Source organism: Manacus candei, unplaced genomic scaffold (genome assembly GCF_025592945.1).
Source record: "Manacus candei isolate 608988 ecotype Guabito, Panama unplaced genomic scaffold, ASM2559294v1 h1tg000003l, whole genome shotgun sequence".
NCBI classification, from domain to species: domain Eukaryota; kingdom Metazoa; phylum Chordata; class Aves; order Passeriformes; family Pipridae; genus Manacus; species Manacus candei.
Genome location: NW_026138051.1, coordinates 552,311 through 572,907, shown reverse-complemented (window position 1 = coordinate 572,907; position 20,597 = coordinate 552,311). Strand labels below are relative to the sequence as shown.

The 20,597-nt window shown below is 54.5% G+C and overlaps 1 protein-coding gene across 2 annotated transcripts in view; it reads left to right on the top strand.

The window, feature by feature from the left end:
- OPHN1 (oligophrenin 1) overlaps nt 1-20,597 on the top strand; it is a 51,712-nt gene that overhangs the window by 1,369 nt on the left and 29,746 nt on the right. For both annotated transcript variants that reach the window (XM_051789547.1, XM_051789536.1), the window contains exons 2-3: nt 16,080-16,175; nt 20,290-20,351. In XM_051789547.1, the coding sequence (XP_051645507.1) occupies nt 16,080-16,175; nt 20,290-20,351 (158 nt within the window). The remainder of the gene's footprint in view (nt 1-16,079; nt 16,176-20,289; nt 20,352-20,597) is intronic.

Genomic DNA, 20,597 nt, shown 5'->3' with positions numbered 1-20,597 from the left:
AAGCAGCAGAGACAAAAGCTGGTGTGACTGAAACTGCCAACGTCACAGGGCTGTGAGACCTAATGTGAGCTACAAAAACACAAATCTCTGCTCAGTCCAGGGCAAAAAAAAAAAACCCCAAAAATAGAAATGAGAGGGATTTTAACAAACCTGTTGGTTAATGGAAATGCTCTTCTTTTCCTTCATCACTTTGCTCAAAACCGTTTCCCTTTTTGGTCTTTGTGGTGTGCAGGGATGTGCAGGGGTTTTGCTGGCTCAGCAGACCCGGCCGAGGGAGACTGGCCGAGGAGGAAGGGGAGAAGTAGAAGGAAGCTGATCACACCCAGAGATCATAGAGGTCCCTTCCCACCCAAAACATCCTGCTCAAACCTGGCTTTTGTTTTCCATCTGCCAAGTGATACAGACAAAGCGACTGTGGCACTTCTTGGACTTTGGCAGGACCTTGGGTTCCCCTGGGTGAGCCGAGGGTTTTGGGCTGTCCATGGTGTGAGGAGCTCAGTGTTTGTTGTTCCTTCCTGGGCTGCTGGCATGGCTCTGGCTGGCAGTGTCCAGCCAGGTCAGGCTGTCTCAGCCGACCTTTTGGGTACCAAAACACAGGGGGTGTTCAGCAGGGTCTCTAGAGGATGACAAGGACAAACGCACTGGGCATCACTGTCAGCAACACAAGCTTGGCATCCGGCGTCTAGTCAGGGCCATTTCAGTGACTTCTGTTTGAGATTTTTGGGTGTGTTTTGACTTTTTTTTAGCCCTTTCACTGGTAGATTAATTTGCCATAATCCCATTTGTAGCTAATTAATATGTGAACTCAAATGGAAATGTTTTAAACAAGTCATTCAAGTAGCATGGAATTATAAACACGGAGTATTAAAAGCGTCCAGGGTGTGTGTGTGGCTGGTGGGTGCTGTGGTGTTTAATGGATTGGTTGTTTCCCAAATGCACGTGCTCCCATTCCCCAGTTTGCCTGGCTGCAGTGCTGGGCAGTGAGTCACTGCCAGCAGGACCCGTCTGGGACGCGCTGGGGCTGCAGCTTGGGACAGCCACGGCTGTGCTCCAGACCTGTCTCCTGGTGTTTATGCCCAGCAGTCTCGAGGCTTGCAGTGACACAGGCCCTTCCTCAGAGCAGAATTCCTGTTGATCTGTGTTGTTTAATCCCCTTCCCCAAGTGACTCCCATACATATGGTCCGGCGCTTTCTCCAGGAGACAAATAAGGGCTCAGGGGACCTTAATAAAGGCAGGGGGACCCTGCTTGTGGGTGCCCACCCACTATCTGGGACAGGAGAGGTGAGTCCCCCCTTACCCCTTACATGGGATGTGCCATGACATGAAGATCTCCAGGGATTGTCCCTGCCAATGAGTCCCATCCATTGGCACAGCTCCAGAGCATTTCTCCTGCCGTCATCGAGCTGAAACTGCCTCCTCTGAGCTCCCAGGTGGGGAGACAAGAGCAGCAGGACCCTCAGTGGTGGCACCTGGACCTGGTGCAGAAATTCATCAGCTTTAGAGCCTGCTGCTCTGCAGGAGTCTGCTGACTTCAGCTTCCTGAACATTTCTAATGAAAAGCTGCACTTCCCTTCCTGTCCCCATCCCAGGCTGACCCGTGGCTGGGCCGTGGGTAAGTGCTTTCCCAGGCACCAGGGCTTCCCTGCCTCTTAATCCTGCTGTGCCTGGCGCAGTTGTCCAGGGGCCAGCACTGGGAGCCATCCCTGGGAAGCTCTGCCTGTTGTGTCCATGTGGGGCAGAGGCTCCGTGTGCCTCTGTTCCTGTGCAGGGCAGGTGGTGGTGGAGGGCTGTTACCGAATGAGGGAGGCACTTTGGGGGCTTTAACTCCTTTGGCCTTTCGTGGATTAAGAGAAACTGGTTCCACCGCCCCCCCCGACTGATGGGTGGAACAAATAAAATCCAGGGGTGAAGCTCTCCCAGGGCTCTGCATCCCCCACATCCTGGTGAGGGTCCTTCTGCAGTTACAGCCCCACCAGCGCTGCCTTTGAGTGGGGTATTTTCTCTTGCTGGCTGACCCCCCCCAACAGTTGAATACAGTCTCAACTACATGTGGGACACCGTAAGGGACAAAGTATAAGGTTGTACCAAGTGAGAAATTAAACTCACTAAAGCAGAGAATAATATTGTTCCTTTGTAACAATCTTGGGCGTGAAAACCAGTGATAGAAACTAAGTTACTTTGAGCTAGAAATGTGAGTTATTTTTGTTGTAAAGTTGGCTACATCCCTTCTTTTTCATGCCAGGAGTACAGAGAGTTGCTGGCAGTCCTATATGTTGCACTGGCAGTACTGAGGCCACCGTGGCCTGGCCCTGGTCAGGGAGGGAGAAGGACTGGGAGGTGTCCATCCCCTCGGGCTGGTGCCTGTCCCCTCAGGCTGGCCGGGGCCAGGGCCTGATGTGGGCCCAGCAGCAGCCCCAGGCCACCGTGGCCAGCACTGGTGTGACGGAGAAGCCTTGCTCAGGCCACACGCTCGAGGCCACAAGGGATGCCAGAAGTTGTGACTGTAAGAACAGCTGCTTTACAGCAGTTTCTTTCTGTGGTTTTTTTAATCTCTCCTGCTCACTGAACTCTGTCGTGTGTGGTAATGCAAACCCATTTATTTCCCCTGTTCTTTGATCTGCTCTGCCAATTAAATATCAAATGGAATTGCAGAAATGTCAGGTTGAGGCTTTTCTCATTAATATCTGAGTACTGTCATGGTGAAAATTGTCCTTTGAAGCTGGAGGAGCTCTGAGTTCTCATGCAAATGTTGTGTATGTGGTTCTACACTTGATTTCTGTCCTGTGTGAAGCTCTGCAGTGTGCCTGGGATGTGCCTGTCAGTACTCAGTCTCCCCAGGCGGTGCGAGCACTTTATCCTGAAGGATGACATGATAAAGGTATGTGTAGGGACTGGGTGGGCTTTTCCCCAAGAATGGAATTGTATGGGGGACCCAAGGAAAGTGCCACCACCATCATTGTCCCTGCAGGTCCCCGCAGTGCTGTGTGTGGGAACTGGCTTGTCCCCTCAGGGAACTCCCTGTCCCCCAGCGTGGCAGACCCGTTCTGGACAGGTTTCTGTGCTGTCGCTGGATGTGGTGCCTGAGGGTTTAATGCTGTGGAGCGTGGGAAGCAGCATGGCATTGGAACAGGTTATTTTAATGGGATTGAAGCTGCTCAGAGAAGCCTGTCTGCCTGGTTCTCCAGAAACCCATGTCCTGATTCATGGGAAGGCTGTAGGGACAACATCTGGAATCTGTTCTTGCGGTACGTTACAGCCAGATCCTGGGTTCTGTGTCTGAACACCCCTAAAGTTCCTCTGGAAAAGGGGGAAGAGGAAGGAGTCTGTCCCACCCAGGAGAGGCTGCAGCTCTCCAGGCAAACATTAGCTCTGCTGGGAGGGCACAGCTTGGCATTGAGGTACCACAGTAACAATATCCTGACCCACGAAGACAGCTTAGCCCTGAGGCAGCATCTGGCACATGGGTGAGGATGTGCACAGAGCTGGGCCATGATGATGCACAGGGGCCTCTGCCAGAGCCCTCTGCCTCACGTGGGGATGCCCAGGGCCCTCTGCCTCATGGAAGCCACCGTTACACTCCCAGTGTGACCAGGGCAGTCTGAGCCCCAGCAAGGCTGGTGTGAGCAGTGTCTCTGATGCCACTGCCTGGGCGGGTGTGTAGAGGTTGCTTGTGTGCCCAAGGAATGCAGCTGCTGCTGGACAGACCTGGCCTTTTAAAATTTGGTCTGTCCTCTTGGCTCTCCTCCAGCTGTATCCTGTTCTCCCGATGCCGTGCCCCAGGAAATCAGTGCCCGAGCCATGACAGAATGGATGCAGGATCAGACCCTGTTCTGGCAGCCAGGACTTTAGGAACAAAAACTGTCCCTGGCTGGGTACAATCCACTGAACAAGGTCTCAGAGATCTCCTCAGCTTGGCCACCCTGCCACCCCTGCATTTGGAGGTGGCATCGGTTGTTCCACGGACTCAGCAGGAGCCTCAGCCCGGAGCTGCAGGCGGAGCCAGGGCCTGGCACTGCCTGGAGGGGGGCTGAGTCCAGCAGGGTCTCGTCAGTCCCCTGCCAGGGATGGGCACTGGGGGCAGCACCTCAGAGGAGACACAGACAGGGATCTGTGGGCTGTTCCCTGGTGCTTTCCCACTGACCTTGTTCCACTGTGGACCCATTTTTCTGCCCATGTTGGTTGCACTGGGAGGTGCTGCCTTGGGCTGACCCCAGGAGGGGACAGGTGCTGCTGCAGGGACACCTTCCCTGTTTCCTCCCGGAGCACATCCCACTGGAGCAGCTGTGTCTGGACTTGAGCAGAGGGAAAATGACTTGCTGGAAAATACATCAGTCTCCTCCAGCAATAATGCATTCTCCTTGTGAAGTGTCTCCTGACTTCTCTGGTCTAGTTATCTGAAGAGACATCAGACCCATATCCTGCCTAAAAACAATCAATGGCTGTAGGGTGGTTTTGTGTGCACTTAGACACCTCCTAGACCCAAACCAATTGCACTGCATAAGTAAGGGACATAGAGGACGTGCCAGTTTAGCAGGATACTCTGCAAAAGGGAAGATGCAGTAACAGTGAAACATCTTCATGAGGGTTTGGGGACCTGTGTGCTCTGAGTGTCTCTGTGCTGCAGCCCTCAGGTTGTGGGTTGCACCATCCTATGGCACAGGAGATAGCAAGAGCACCTGGGAGCTGCTCACACAGAGCCCCTGGGAGGCCTTGAGTGGACCAACTGTGTGATTCCTTCCACTGGGAAGAACTGCATCACCTTTATTCCTCAGTGGGCTGGTGTCCTTTGAGGGGAGTGGGAGTTCAAATCCCAGTCTCCTGCAGCAGCTCCTAAGTGATGCTCATCTTGTAAAGAAAGGTCTCTGTGTTTGTACATCATCCCAGTGGGGCTTCAGCTCTCCCAGAGACACCGCGCGGGTGTCCTCAGCTCAGGGCAGTCTCTGCAGCCAATGAAGCCGCTCACGCTCCTGGGCTGCAGGCTCTGAGTGCAGGATCTGGGGCCCCAGTTAGTGCAAATCTAAACCAGACATGCTTTAACCATAGACTAAAACACAATAGCAGAAAAAAGAACAAAAACCCTCCCAAAAGCCAACCCTCCCCCAGCCGTCAGAGCCAAATCTTCAGTGCAGGCAAGAGAGATGAGGCGCAGGCACAGGATCCGCCGGACCCAGCTGCGAGGCAGCTCCCACTCCTCGTTTGGGGGCTCAGGGATGTGTTTGTTGGCTGTTGCTCCCACTGGAGCAGCTCTCTTGCCCTGCATGTTGTCGCTGTGGCGTTTGGTTGCCAGTGGCTGATGGCACAGGGCAGCCGGGCTGTGCGGTGATGGCCCCGTGTGAGCTGGGCTGGGCTGGGCTGGGCTCCATGTCCCCTCCCTGCTCCAGTCATGGGGTCCCCAGCCTCCTCCCTGGGAACCACTGGCTTCTGCTGGTTACAGCTGCTCCGCCTGTGTCCAGGGGTGCCCAGGGCTTGGTTCGCTGTAGGAAGCCCAGGGCAGGATTATGGGCTGAAGTGGCCCCTTGCCAGCTGTGGCTGTGGCAGCACCACACCAGCCCTGTCCCTGCCAGCTTAGGGGCTGGTTAGTGGGCTCAAGACCAGCCCTGGTCCAGCTCAAAACAAGCTAAAGTGCAGTATTTTGTGATGGCTTTTTCCAGCCCTGATACACTTCCCAAGAACTCAACTGCGTATGGCCAGGGCAAGAGGTAAAGTCATTTTCATGTGTTTAGGGATGTTTTTTCTTGTGCTGCATATGAGGCATGCAGGGAGCTTTTCATCCATCTTCTGCTGCCTTTCCTGGCTCCTTCCCTGGGAGGATGTGGGTGTTATCCATGTTCTGTGTGTGTCTGACAGCCCACGGCTCGCAGCAACACTGCTGCTGACCTAAGAGTTTCCTCTTGAGTCACCGTGTGAAGACTCAGCTTTTCTGGCTTTTTCCTTGAGAAATTGTTGGAATATTTTATTTCCTAATGCTGTTGGTAGCACACTGGTAACTGCAGATGTGGTGTCCTTCACTGGCCCCCAGGCTTTTCACGGGTGGCTTCTGTCCTGCTGGGAGCCAGCCCGGCTCCGTGGAGGGGCAGCGGTGGCCCTGCTCCATTGTGCTGAGGTGTATGGCTGGACACCTCCTGAGGCACAGTCCTGGCAGGAGCACAAAGGTTTGGAGAACTGTGGGTTCACAGAACAAAAGGCCAAACTCTGGCAAACAGCCAGTGCCATTTGCAGGTGCTGAACACCAAAATGCAGCTGCTTTGGAACTGCTGGAGGAGTTCAGCAGGCAGCAGTTACATTTTCTTAATCAGCATTGAATGAATCTTTCAAACAAATAGACCTTCTGTTCTGATATGTGTGAATGTAAAAGCTTTTGGAAACTTGTCGGGTTCGTTCTGGTGATGGTGGAGTTTCCACCTTGGCCTGTGTTCTGCCTCGCAGCCTCCTCACGCCCCGGCCGAGCTGCTCCGTCGGGAGCGGCGATCCCAGGCCGTGCTGGCTGTTCCCTGCTGGGCACGTTTGAACACACCCTCTGTGCCCAGTGCCCTTTCTTGGCACCGAATTTTCTGCACAGGTGAACATGCGGTCACGAGTCGTTCAAGTGATGATAAGAGCAGAGGAATAGCCTGAGATAAAGTTTATAAATACAAGTACAGCCTAGAATTCAGTTGCTCTCTTAGTCTGATCTCTCTCCTTTTTATCCTGTTCCCCCAGCCAAGCCTCATTCTGAAGAGCTGAGCCTGGAGATTCTTAAAACAAGAGTAAATTTATTAATCTTACTAAACCCTGTAGCTGTGAAAATGGAGAGCAAGGAACATGACCTGTTCCTGTGCCATAACAGGATGAATTGGGGACTGGCAGGGCATCGGGAGACCCTCTGTGTTGGAGGTACAGAGCTGGACCTCCTCGTGGACACAGGGGACACAGGGGACCTCCTCGTGGACACTCGTGGGACACAGAGGTGTCCAGAGGTGGGGTAGCTCTTGGCAGAGCCCCCTAAGGGTGCTCTGCAGGGCGGGTGGGTGGGTATCCCAGTGCCGGTCAGGTTGACGGTGCCCAGGGGTCTCCTGGGAGGTGCCAGCTGTCTCCCAGCCTGGGACAGGAGGGATGCGCATCCCTCCTTGTGCTGAACAGCTCCGGATCGCTCGCAAGCCACTGGCAATCCCTCCCTGGCTCAGAGTGTGACTCAGCTGGGCCCCTGCCCGGCCCGGCTGCGCCCTTATCGAGGGAAACTCTGAAATCATCCGTGCTCCGAGCGAGCCCGGCGCCCTGGCCCCTGCCTGGGAAGGGGGCTGCAGGGAGACAATGTGAGGACTCTGCAGATCATGAGATGTCTCTGTGGGGGCTGCTCGTGCTCTGCCCCAGATAAGAGTGTGTTGTTTTCGTATTTGTTTTCCCTGTGTCCGTCCTGCCTGTGCAGCGGGGAGCCGCGGCTCTTGGAGCACACCCTCTCCTGCCGCTCACGCCAGAGCTCTGTGCCAAGGGCCCGCTCGGCTGCTCTCGGAGCTCCGGGTGGCCTGGAGTGCTGCAGGGATCTGTGCAGCTCTGCCCTGGCCTTCCTGACCAGCCTCTTGGCACGAGGTCTCCCGATGCTCCCGGGAGGGGAGCTGTGCTCCTCCCTGACAGCTCGCTCCATCCGAGGGAGGGAAAAGTCCGTTTGCTTTCCATGGCCCAGCTTTGTGTATTTTTAGTTTTTGAAGAGTCTGTCCATTATTCCCCAGCTCTAGGCCCTGCCCCTAGTCTGGGGAAGGCAGTGACTGGCCTCTGTGGGACTGTGATGTAAACAGGTATATAAATAGGTGCAGCAGCCAGTGCCACCTGCCAGCCTCACCCTGATTCCAGCTGGCCACCTTGGCTTCCTGCCCCAACCCCGCAGTGATACCCGGCTGCCACAGTCACGGCTCACCTGGCACCACTCTCCCCACAGCTCACCTGGCACTGCCATCCCGGCTCGCCAGGCAATGCCATCCCTGTCCCTTCTACAGGGGCAGGTGTCCAGCAGCCTCTGCCTGGGGAATTGGCAGGAAAGCAGCCATGTGCTGTCGCCCTTGGAGCCTCCCGTGAGGGGTTTGGGAGCTGCTGACTGCCCAGCACAGGAACACCAGTACCACCTCTGTCAGCAGCGCCAGTGCCCCTGGAGCTGGGCAGTGTCTCCGTGCTGTGGCTCTCCCTCCTTTGCCAGGTTCAGCACACTACAGGGCAGTGCTAAGCAATTCCCTGCTGTAGTGACAGTTGGATTTGGACACAAGGTGGTCTGAAATTCTTGCAGGTGTAGCAGCACCAGCCCTGCAGCTGGGCTTCAGTCCGTGGTAGACCAAAGGGCTGCAATGCTGTTTCCTCCTTGGTGACTCTTCTCTGCCTCTGCGACTCTGGGAGCATTTGCTCAAAAAGTAGTTGCATTATTTCTTAATGCACATTTCACTGCTTTTGCCGATTTCTAAGGCCATCATCTTTTCTTAATCTCCATTTCAGTTGCCCACGTGTTCTGGGCTGGCTGCCCTGTGTCTCTTTCCAGTTTTGCTGAAGCAACTGCTCCAGCTTTGCAGAGCTGCAAGGTTGGTTTAAAAGGCCAGAAAAATGCCAAAGGTGAAAAACTGTCCTTTGAGGAGTTTGGGCTTCCAAAGTGCAGTTTTACCCCTGGCTCATCCCAAGGAGTACTAAGGGAAGCACTGGTGCCTGCAGGAATTTTGCTGTGCAGCTGCACATGGGGTGAGTGGATGTTGTGGCTGTGCTGGGCCAGGCAGGGCCCTGTGCTACCCTCAGGTTTCAGAAGCAAAAATCATAAAAGAAAAATGAGTCGGACACATGGTCCTTTATAAAAACATTAAAAATAGGGCCCCAAGTGCCACTCTCCAGGAAACTGGTACAATCCAGTGAGTGTCACTGTTAGAATAGTGTGTTCCATGTTTTTGCTTTAAAATTGGTTCTGCCACGTGAGTCTCTTCCTGATCAATGGATCTGTCACAGTGGAGGTCTCAGGAAAAAGACACTGGATAATTAGTGATCACTTAATCCAGTGGAGGGGAAGAGTGCACCCTTGTCCCCAGAACCTGTATCCCAGATCACTCACTCCCAGTTTTCTCCAAAACAGACCAATATACCCCGAAACTTTGTTGTCCTTCCAGCCTTGCTTGGTTGCTTTGTGTTTTGCTTGGATTTTTGGGCTGATACGTTGCCAAACTTCCAAGTTGTTGGTGAGGAGACCCATGGTCTCCTTCTGTTCCAGGCAGCCAGGAAAACCCCTCTGTGTGTTTAACTACCTTGGGCTTCAGTGCAGCCTCGTAACCCTTGCCAGCTCTTCTGGAGCATGGCAGGTTCGGCACAGCCGGTTTCCACAGGCAGTGAGAGAGATAAGACAGGCATGAGAAGTATATGATAAGTGTGAACCATTGCTGTGCTGGTCCTTGGGTTTTTAATTAAAGAGTAAATAAGAAAATAAGCCTGTCGAGCAAGTTCAGGAATTTCCCACAAGGCTGCCTGGGCAAGGAGGAGAATTTATGAGAATATGAGATGAAGTTTAGGACAGGAACCAGAAACTGGGTGGAGGGAGAGTGGGAGAGGATATGTGAATGGAGGTGGTGGTCCAGAGAGCAGGTAACCAGCTTGCAGAGCAAAAGGTCACTGTGTAGGGAGAAGTACTGAAAATTGTCTTTGTACTGGGAGTACAGCCTTGCTCTTCTCCCTGGAGAAGACAGGGAAGCAGCAGCTTATGAATGACTTGATCAGTGAAGCCCTGATTAGGAGAGGTAAATGTGTGACAGTGTGAGACGTTCAGTAAATTCCTTTGCAAGAGATTTGTAAAGCACAGCTAAATATAGCAAGCTATTTTTAGCAGTTCATGCTAGCCACTTACTCCTGGCAAGTGGAAAACCCGTGTCAGTGTGGGAAAAATGGCCTTTGTCCAACATGTCAGGATTTCTGAGTCCCCACAGAGCCTTCGGGGGCACTTGCGGACAACTTGCCCTGGGTCACTGCCAGGCACTGCCTGTCCTGGGCCGCTCTGTAACTCCCTAATGGTGAGCATCTCTCCTCTGTGCAGCAACAGGAGGGCTGGATTCCTCCTAGGATGCTGGTGTGGATTTGGGACTACCTAGAAGGCCGTCCGGGAAGTTCTTTTTTCCTCATCTGAGAAAATCAACATGTTTTTGTGTTTGAGCAGCTGTGGAGTATTTGGGAGTGTTCTGTGAGTCAGGGCTCGTTACTGCTGATCCTGATGGTACATCCGGCTCGGCCGGGGGAGCTCATGGCTTTCGGAGCTGAGGTATTTTGGTGGGACACAGACTGGGGTTTTCATGCAGTTAGTACACACAGTGCAAATCCAACAGCTCGGAGCAGACTCCAGCCCCTTGACCAAACGCTTTGTGTGTCGGCTCCTGAAGCTCTGCTGAAAGGACAGAGAATCCCTGGGAAGCAGCAGGTCAGGTACCGAGTCCAGAACATCATCTGTGAGGCAGCAGCGGGGATCAGCTCCATCTCCATGATGCAGTTCCCTGGGGAATTCTTTGGTGGGAGTTGGTAACAATGAACACATTGTTTTCCCCTCAGGGATCACAGCCCTCTCTCTGCATGCTGGGGAAAACTGGCATTTCTCATGCTGTGCATGTACTGTGCATGCACTCCATGGGGGAGGAGGAAATGGTCCATAGGGACCACTGGAAGGAAATGTAGGTGTGTCCTCAGCTGCTGTGTGTCAGGGTCTTGCAACATTTTCCTGACAAAAATGGATTTCCAGAGTTCAGATCTAACCTGAAAATTTGTCTTTGTCTTAAAATGCTCTTATTTAAGGGCAGAATGAACTTTTATTGTCTTTTGTTTGCTTATTTGTAAGTGTATGGCTGGGTTAAACAGTTCTGTTTTCAAGCTGGAGAAGAAGAAAGCAAAATGCAAAGGTGGAGCTCCTGCTTACATCTGCTCTGGCTATTTGCACTGGCACGGCTCAAACCTGGTTTGGATTTTCCTTTTTGATTCCTTATGGGACTCCTCACGGGTTGCTGAAGTTGTGGCTGAGTTGCTGCATGAAGGGCACCTGGCGCTGCTATCTGTGGGTCAGATGGAGGCAGAAGCTTGGGAATGGCTTGTTCCCCCATGGAAGTCTCTGCTGCCTGCTCTTCCCCAAGCTGGGAGACCAGCTGAAGTCACTTCCCACCTTCTGGTGTGGACTGGGACATCCCATCCCTTCCCAGGAACAGGGGATGCTGCAGCCCCATCACTGTTCAGCTGTTCACACCCCCAGTGGGATCAGGTTAAGTTCAGGAATGCCTTTGCTCTGGGACTGTTGCTGGCCAATGATTACCATGGTGTTGAGGTGTGGGGGGGTTCCTTTTATTTTAGTTTTTCCTCCTTAATTTGCAATGTGATGCCCAGGGAGTGGCATGTGATGAAGATTAGCCAAAGGGCTGCTGAACCCACTGTCTGCTCAGCCCCTGACCTTCTGGAGGAGCAGCAATTCCCACCTGGCTGTGTCCTAGGAAGAAGCAGAGGTGGTGCTGGCTGTAGCAGCTGCTGCACAGCCAACCAATGTCATATGAGCAGGGACTATTTGGGTGTGGATGAGGAGGGTGAGGGTGCTGGCAGCCTGGCCTCTGGTGTTAAGTGAGGCAGCCCAAGCACATTCCTCCTGTGGTGCACGAATTCTGCTGGTCCCCGTAGCTGTCACCACTGGATTGTCACTGCCACTTCTATTTCTGTGTGCTCAGGGACATGGTTTCCTCTCTTGGGAACAGAGGACCATTGCAGTCACAGAGATTGTGATTGTGGGTTGCAATTAACAAAGCTAATTAAGGATGTGCACCTATGACACCTGGAGCATCACAGCCCCTGGTGTGGCACCTCCTGCCCCATTCTCCAGCCAAGGCTGCTCACCTTGGGAGTGTGAGGGGGAGTGTGGGGCTGTGTCCCCCACAGCTCTGTCCTGTGGTGGTGGTTTCCTTCTGGTTTAAATTCTAAGCACTGAGGTAAAAAGCAGCAGCACAGCCTGGTTTGGGGCTCCGTTTGTGTTTCTGCTTTGTCAGAGGCCTGTGGCTTTTGCAGCGGTAGCAGCACTTTTTTGTTTGTGGTTTTTGGTTACCTGTGGTTGCTGTGAAAGGTTGAAGTGAGGATCCTGCCAGGTCCTTGCTGAGCAGGCTGTGTGTGGGGCACATCCTTCCTGAGCTGTTGGCTCTGGAGGTGTGTTTACACATAAATACAGCCCCAAGTTCTCTGTGTGGCTTCTGAGGCTGGCACTGGTGCTGGTGCTCCCCACTCCTGCCCCACAGCCCCGCTGTGGGACTCTGTGCAGGAATGGAACTTCATTTTTATTAGAAGAGTAAAGAATTGTGACCACAAATGGTAAGAGTTGGCATGACAATCTTAGGCTGGAAGGAGGAGTCCTTGAGGACTCCTGATTGAATCCATTTTGGTGTGTTTCCATGGAAACAGACTGAGCTGCACCACGAGCAGCAAGGGTCCTTGGGGCTCTTGGCAGTGCTGAGCCTTGGTGTGCTGCTCTCAGGGACATTCCAGCTTGGAGCTTGGCATTATTCCTTCAGCCTTGGGTCCTGGTGCTGGGGGAGCAGGACAGGCCCTCCAGCCGCCTCTCCCTCCTGCCAAGCTTTGGGGGTGCAGAGCGAGGGTGTTTGGCAGCTGAGTGTTTGTATCGGGAGGGAAAACATTTCCGAGTGTCTGTTAAAATGAGGGACAATACGGACTTATCTCTCCCAGCATGGGATGGAGCCCCAATTTTCCACACAGCAAGTCTCTTCCTGCTGGCCCCTTCCTGCGGTCAAGCCGCTTTCCTGTGGCCATGGCTCATCCCTTTCTGCATGGACGCCTGCCCCGCCCCATCCCTGGTGTCACCACACCACTGTTCAGATGCCACTGAGGGAAGGGGTGATGTGCCCCCCAGTGCTCTGCCTCAGGCCCTGGTACTGTCCCTGTGCTGGGCCCAGGCAGGAGCATCCTCTGTTCCTGTGGTGGCCGGTGCCAGCAGGCAGTGCTGCGGCAGAACCAGCTGTCAGCCAGCCCCACTCCTGTCCCAGGAACACCCCAGTCAGCCAGCCCCACTCCTGTCCCAGGAACACCCCAGTCAGCCAGCCCCATTCCTGTCCCAGGGAACACCCCAATCAGCCTGCCCCATTCCTGTCCCAGGAACACCCCAAAGCTGTGTTGGCACCACAGCAGCACGTGGGGCTGTCTGTGTGCGAGCACACAGGGTCTCTGTCAGGAGCTGGGGTTCAGCAAAGGCTCCCTACGTGTAGGAGCTGAGTCACCTTGATCTGGAGGAGCCTGGTTTCCATTAAGATCTCCTCAGACATGTGCAGTGCTGGCTCTCCCTCTCCCTCTCCCTCTCCCTCTCCCTCTCCCTCTTCCTCTCCCTCTCCCTCTCCCTCTCCCTCTCCCTCTCCCCTTCCCCCTCCCTCTCCCTCTTCCTCTCCCTCTCCCTCTCCCCTTCCCTCTCCCTCTCCCCTTTCCCTCTCTCTCTCCCTCTCCCTCTCTCATCTTCCACAGTTGTTTCCCTAAGGGAAGGGCTGTGCCACCCCAGGGATGTCTTTGGCAGCCACCTGCCTTCAGCAGTCACCACTTGCAGCCGGGGCTTCCTACACCTCACTGGTGAGGGTAAGGATAAGGATGGCTCCCCAAAATGAAAAAGATTCCTTGTTCCAAGTGCAGCCAAACAGCACTGGGCTAACTGTGGGGCATCCATTGTGTTTTTCACTATTAAGCTGATGTGAGTATGTGCACCTGGGTTTCCTTCAGCTGGACATGTGGCAAACAAACTTCCAGACCAGATGTATTTTGAAAGGAAAATGTAACTTAAATTGGCTATACTATTTCTTCTTTTCTGGTTAAAATATGCTGTGTTTGTCTTTTCAAACCTTTCTCTGCCATGGCCCTTCCCCCCGTTTCTGTAAAACCCAGAAGGCAGGAGCTTGCCAGTTCATTCCCTGCTGCAGGGCTGACATGGAAACGTGGCATGTGCAGACCCTCTGTCCCCACAGCGTGCCGTGCGGGGCCTGCGTGTGCTGCCACGCTCCTCGCTCACAGGGACATGAAGCCAGAGCCTCCCGATGCCTCATCCCCTTCCCCTGGCCAGCAAACATTGGGGGGACAGACGGACGGGTGGACAGACGGACAGGTGGACAGACGGACGGGTGGACAGACGGACGGGTGCTGGCCGGGGGTGCTGTGATGAGCCGCCTCAGTGACACTGCTTTCGGGGGGGCTCCGGGACCCACACTGGGCCGGGAGGGGTGTTCGGAGGGAGGGACTGGAGGCCACCCCCTTATAACAGCAGTGGAGGGGCTGGATGGGGCTGCAGCAGCTCAGGGTTTGCAGGGGAACGAACAAAGCTCCCCCTGAGCAAGGGCTGAATGAGCCTCCGGCCCAGCCTGAGTGAGCGCTGGGGGACTGAGGGGGATTATTTGCTGAGGGTTTCCATCAAGTCAATGACATGGTTCTGTGTGAGAGTTCACCCATTTACGTGCTCCAGCCCCTGGCAACTGGGGCTAAATAGCAACATTCAGGCCTGAATCTGCTCATTCAGGAGCAAAGGTTTGACCCATCAGAGGGAGCTGCTGAAGGAGGCTTTTGAGGGGGAAGCGAGGACTGTGCTCTGAGCCCACGCTCCTCCCCATGCTGGGTACCTGCCTATCCCCCTACCCCTCCTGTCTGGGGACCCTGGGGAGGGCCAGGGGACCCAGGGCACTCCTGACCTAGGGACAGGGGAACAGAGCAGTCCGGGGACCTGCCAATATCACACGTGGGCCACTTGATTTGTCTTCCTCAACATTCATTTCAGTGTTGTCCAGTTTTTCTCTCTCCTTCACAGCAGTGTTTCAGAACACCTCATGATTGCCACTGTGGCACTAAGTTCTATGTTCAAATTAAAAAAAACCCAGCCATGTACACCAAAGTTTTTTATACAGCAATTGCTCTCCTGGTTCAGCAAACCCCGGGTGGGAGCTGGTTGCACACCAATGTCTGTGCTGCCACAACTTCACCACTTGCCGCTTCCTGAACTTCAAAAAGTGCCATCTCCAGTGTACCCCCACAAAGGAGTCCAGCCTGGGGCTGTTCCTGTGGCTGGAGTCCCAAAATAGGGAAAATAGTGATGTAAATAAGAATATAAAATTATTCCTTTGCTTTTGTCCTGTTGCCTACATGCTATTCCCTGAGGTCAGGCAAGTACAGCCTCCTTCTGTTTGTATCTCGGGAATTTGCTATTGGAGAAGGCCTTATCCCCCAGAGAGCATGTAGCTTTGTGCAGGAAGATGTGGTTGATTGGATGAAGTGTCACCAGTGCTGTCCCTGCTGGCCCTGGGTGGGTAACTGGGTTGGGCTCTGCTGCAGTGTTGCTGCCCTGTCCCAGGGCTCCTCCATCCGACAAAGGAGCCACTGCCCTGGGGCTCTGAGCCAGCTGTGCAGGATGCAAAAGCACAAAGGATCTTTCTTTTGGCCAGAAACTTCTCTGGAAGGTCCAAAAATAATTTGGACTGAGCCACAGCCACCACCAGGCCACAGTGTCTTTGCTTCCAGCCCAGACGGTTCCTCAGCAGCGGGAGCAGCAGGTGCCCGGGTGAGCCCAGCCAAGCCCCCGGCTCCCTGTGGCACTGTCCCTCTTCCCTCAGGGCCTGTCTGTGTCCGTGACCTCCAGGAGGGACAGTTATTTTGAGTTCTGCCTTTTTTCTCCTGTTTATTTTCTGACTCTACAGATTTTTCTCACTTATAACAAAACAATTTCTGTGAACACTGGCCAGGCTGTCTGACAGCCCCCATGCTCCAGGGAGCTGTGCTGATGCACACAGAGCCCCAGAGTATCTCCTGCATGTTTTCCTGCAGGGAAGTGTGTCAGTGTCCCTTCCTGTACATGGCAGGACAGTAGTTGTACCGTGCAGTACATCCATTAATGCTGCAGAAGCTTTTTCAAAGAGAAAAAAACCCCAAACCCAGTGCTCTGTCTGCAGCCTCTGAGGATTATTAATGCAGCAACATTTGTTGCAGCGCTGAAACTCCTGATGCCTTTGGATTTTCCTAACCACACCACTATGGTTACAGACTTGCAGCCTCTGTAGAACTGTTGCAGAAACCCACAGCTGATTGCTCTGTCCTTTTCCAGGGTACTCCTCAGCGGTGCAGAAGTTCTCCCAGACCCTGCAATCCTTCCAGTTTGACTTCATTGGTGACACACTAACAGATGATGAGATTAATATTGGTGAGTTCTCCGCTTTTTTGATGCTGATTTTCAGTAACTGGAACAGTCTCCCTCTCTACAAATTAGCCTGCCTGATGGTTTTTAAGCAGCCTCAGGAGCTGGGTTCCAGGCAGCTCTTCCATAGCCTATTTTATGAAGTTGAACAGTCACGGGTCGAGTTTCACATTCCCAATTCAGCGGATAATATGTGGAGGTTTTCCGTGGCTCCAGGCCTGCTCCATGCTGCCATGTGCTGGGGAGGAGGCAATGTGGTGCTGGCCTCCCAGCCAGCTCCACTTCCCAGTGCCACCAGTGGAACCCAGTGGGTGCTGCTCCCAAAGCTGCCTTCACTCCACTGCACAACCTGCCCCACATTGCAAAGGGACTGGGCCGCAGACTGCTGGGAAAAAGGATGGCTGGATGTGTCTCATAGGGAAAACAATGGCCAGTCTGTGCCTTGGGCAGGCAGCATGTGGCAGGAGTGTGGGGCTGCTGCTCCCCGCACATCTGTTTGGGGATTAGTGATCCTGGAGCCCTGTTCCATCCCTGCCCTCCCCCGGCACAGCTCTGTGGGTCACACAGCAGCCACTGCCCTGCGAGCTGAGCTGAGGCACCCCAGTGCCCCAAACCCATGTTTCACATCCATCTGCTCTTGGCTTAGGGGGTGGGTGGGTGCTGCAGGGGTGGCAGGGGGTGGGTGGGTGCTGCAGGGGTGGCAGGGGGTGGGTGGGTGCTGCAGGGGTGGCAGGCTGCAGGGAGGATGACAGGGGATCCTCCAGCCCCCGAGGGTCTGACCCTGCCCCGTCAGACAAAGCCCTTGGGGCACCTGCCTGGGCTGAGGGGCTGGGGCTGCCCGTGGGGGGCACAGGGCAGTCAGTAGGCAGAGGCACGGGGCATTCACCAGGTGGGGCACAGTGTCTTGCCAGACTGCTCCGGGACTGCACACAGGGGAAAAGAACAAAGAAAAGCAGCTTTTGTCAGGCGGTGGTTGAAGAGCGGCTGCAGGGGGACATGGCTGATGTCAGGTTTCAGATCTCTGGGACGCCATCGGAAGGGGAAGGAAGTGGAGCCTGTTCCTTGGGCTGTTGTATTTAAAGCCATGTGAAGCAGATTGCAGCCTGCCCCTCCGAGGCTGGTTTCCTTTATGGAAAGTCTCTAGGTGAAACATGCTGGAAATGAGTCAGCCTCCAAATCTAATGGCAGCAGAGGTGCTGAGTTTCCAAACACATCTGAGTCAGGGAGGGGAGAACACTGCTGTGTAAATGCCTCTCCTGGGAGCAGAGAGGTCTGAGGCAAACAGCCTCCCAAGGAAAGGAGTGTCCCTCCTCTTAGCTGGAAGGGGCAAAGCTCCGACAGCCAAGTGAGACTGCTGGGAATGGCAGAGGTTAAAGGGAGGGATCGTGGGCGGGTGAGAGAAGGAGAGATCATAGCAGATATAAAACCCTCCGTGTGAAAAGAGGCACGTTTCCCTTCAGTTTTGCTGGGGAGTATTTTTACCTTTTCAAGAAGAGGTCCCTGGTTTCCCCAGGAAGAAGCCTGGGCTGTGTTCCTCCTCCCACCCAGGGCCTGCTGTGCCTGCTGGGGCTGAGGCTCCCTTATTCCTGACATAGCAGCAGGGCGTTGACGTCTCTGTAGCAGCTTCCATCTCCTGCTAGGGTGCCAGGGATCTGCGTGGGAGCACAGAGCTCATTTGATGTGCAGGATATGGGAATGAAGCAAAACACTGACAGGCACTTCTTACAAGCTACAGGGAACGTGTTTGGGTTGCAAATAAATAGAGCTAAAGACGTGCTGCTCTCGTTGTGTGGGCAGAGAGCAGCCGGACGCCCGGCCGGGTGACTGTCAGGAATCTGGGTTGATTTTGTCTTCTTTGGTGTTGTCTGTCACGAGCAGCACTTTCCCCTGGGGATGTCAATGGTTACAGACACACCCACGTTACCCCAGGGCTGCAACCCCCCTGTGGTCCCCTCTGCAGTCCCCTCTGTTGTCCCTCCACTGTCACTCCCATGGTCCCTCCTGTGGTCCCTCCACTGTCACCACATGGGACCCGAACCAGCAACTCCTTCAGAGATGAAGGGAGCAGTGAAATGGGATGGCATGTTCCTCCCTCCCAGGCATGGGAGCCTGGAATCCTCTGGCAGTAAGGACGTTCCTGCAGTACTTCTGGCTGCCCAGCTGGGTCACTCCAGCATTCCCAGGTGTCAGTTCCCAGGTATGGCTGGGCAGGTGGTGGCTGTGCTGCAGGGGCTGGCAAGTGCTGACCCAGGCCAGTAGCACAGATCTATCCCAGTGCTCCCGGGCACTGCTGGACTGGCAGCAGCATCCGAGCCTTGTGTGTGTGGTGCAGGGACAAACTCAGTGGGCTGCTCTGTGACTGCAGCCAGGAAACATGTTCCTGGGCTCTTCCTGTGGAGCAAAGGGGAAAAACCAGCTAGGGAATGTTTTAGGTACTGACATATTCCCTGCAAGTTCAGGGCTGTATTCTCTTTTTCCCTGTGATAATTCCTTTCCTGGCTCAGGCCACCGGTGTCCGTGTGCTCCGGGTTTCCCGTGGCCTGGGCAGCCGCAGCGACAGCCACGCGTGGCCCTGGGGGTGAGCACGATGAGCCAGCGGCTGTTGCACTGCTGGAGCCCTCGCTGGAGGAGAGCTCAGAAGTTCCTGACTCATCAAGAAGGTCTGTTGTGCTGCTGCCGGCTGAGGGCCCGTGTCACGAGGCTGCGGTTGTTCCCTTTGTGTCTGTCTCAGCAGCTGCAGAACGAATCCCCTCACGCTGGATTTTAGCAGGACAGGTACCTCTTTGAAGGTGCCACTTGTGAACGAGGGGAGGGGGCCCTCAGCCTGCACAGAGGGCAGAGGAGCACCCTCTCCCCTGAGCTGTGGGATGAGCTGTTCCTGTCCATGCCTCACCATACACCTGATGTGCTCTCTCGTGTGCTGCCTGCCCGGCCCAGCCACAGGGAGGGAGGGTGTGACCTGCAGGCACAGAGCTCGGGGGGTTTGACAGAGCCATGCTGTGCCGTACACACCAGGCCAAGGGGGAGTGTGGGACCCGTCAGACCCATCCCACGCTGCGCTGAGCAGGCTGGAACTGTGGGAAGCTTTCCCAGCTAACTCCAGGTGGTTCCCAGGTGCACTGCGGTAATCAGGTTGTTCCCTCGGGCATCCAGCACACAGCCACAGTGTTTGCATGGGCAGATGTTGGCCCAGCCTTGCCTTGGAGCCCAGAGAGCTGGGAGTTTGCAGAGCCACTCAGCTCCGCACTGTCAGTGCTCTGCTGCTGAGATGTTTCTTTCCCTGTGACAAATTCAACTCCTTCCTGAATTCTCCTTCGGTGTGGCAGGGACAGGGGCTGGGTGTTCCCTCTTGGTGTGGGGAAAGTCAGTTGCTCCAACCTAGTCTTCTTTTTCCCCAGGCTAAATTAGTCTAGTTTCAGATTGTTAAAGGAATGCTTTCTTGCTATTTATATTGTAGTTAGACTCTAACTGCTGATCAGTGAGATCCTTTTGTTTCACTTTTAACATTTTGGGGAGTGGTGTCAGTGTCTATGACCATTTCTACACCTGTTGCCTTTCCTCCTGTACACGGACTTTGTGTCACTGAATGTGACCTTTGTCATTCCAGGCTGTTTTCATTTTACACACTTGTCCTGGTGAGCACCTACGACTTTTCCCAGGCCAGAGGTGCCAGGCCCATCCTGGTGCTGCCAGTGGCTGTCCAGGTGGGAGAGGCAGCCCCATCCTGCCCATAGCCTCTTATATGGCAGAGCCTGTCTTGCTGCTGGCCCTGGGGGCAGTGGCTACACCTTCCCCATGTTTGCATCTTCCCTGCCACCTTTCCTAATGAAAGCTAATTAACATCCTTTTCCCTTTCCAGGGCCTTCTCTCCCTCATTGCTCCTTCTCCAGTGCATAAATAAATACCCTTCTCCAGTGCATAAATAAATACTCCTTGTGGCCAGCCTGCATGTGGCTTTGCCTCACCCAGTTTCTGCCAAAAGGGGCCACCTCTTCTCTGTTTTTGGCAAGGCTTTAGCCGGCCGTGCTGGGGGCACAGCCCCATTGGGGTGTCCCAGCACATGTCCCACACTCCGGTGCCGTGTCCCAGCCCTCCTGACCAGCCTCTTCTTTTCTTACAGCTGAGTCCTTTAAGGAGTTTGCAGAGCTGCTGCAAGAGGTAGAGCTGGAGAGGTCCATGATGGTAAGGTGATCAAAACTGGGCTCTGTCATTCCCACCATGGTTAAATGCCAAATTGTGGCCAGGCTTCCCACAGCAGGGAAGCTGGGAGCACTGGGAATGTTGTGCTTTGTACCATGTCTGCTCCATGGTGCCCTGAGCACAGGGGAGGCAGGGGGTGGGGAGGGCTGAGGTGTCCCAGGCAGTGTCCCAAACCCCTGCGGTGTGCAGGCAGTCCCGGAGCCCCCGGCCCAGCAGCAGGAGCAGGCT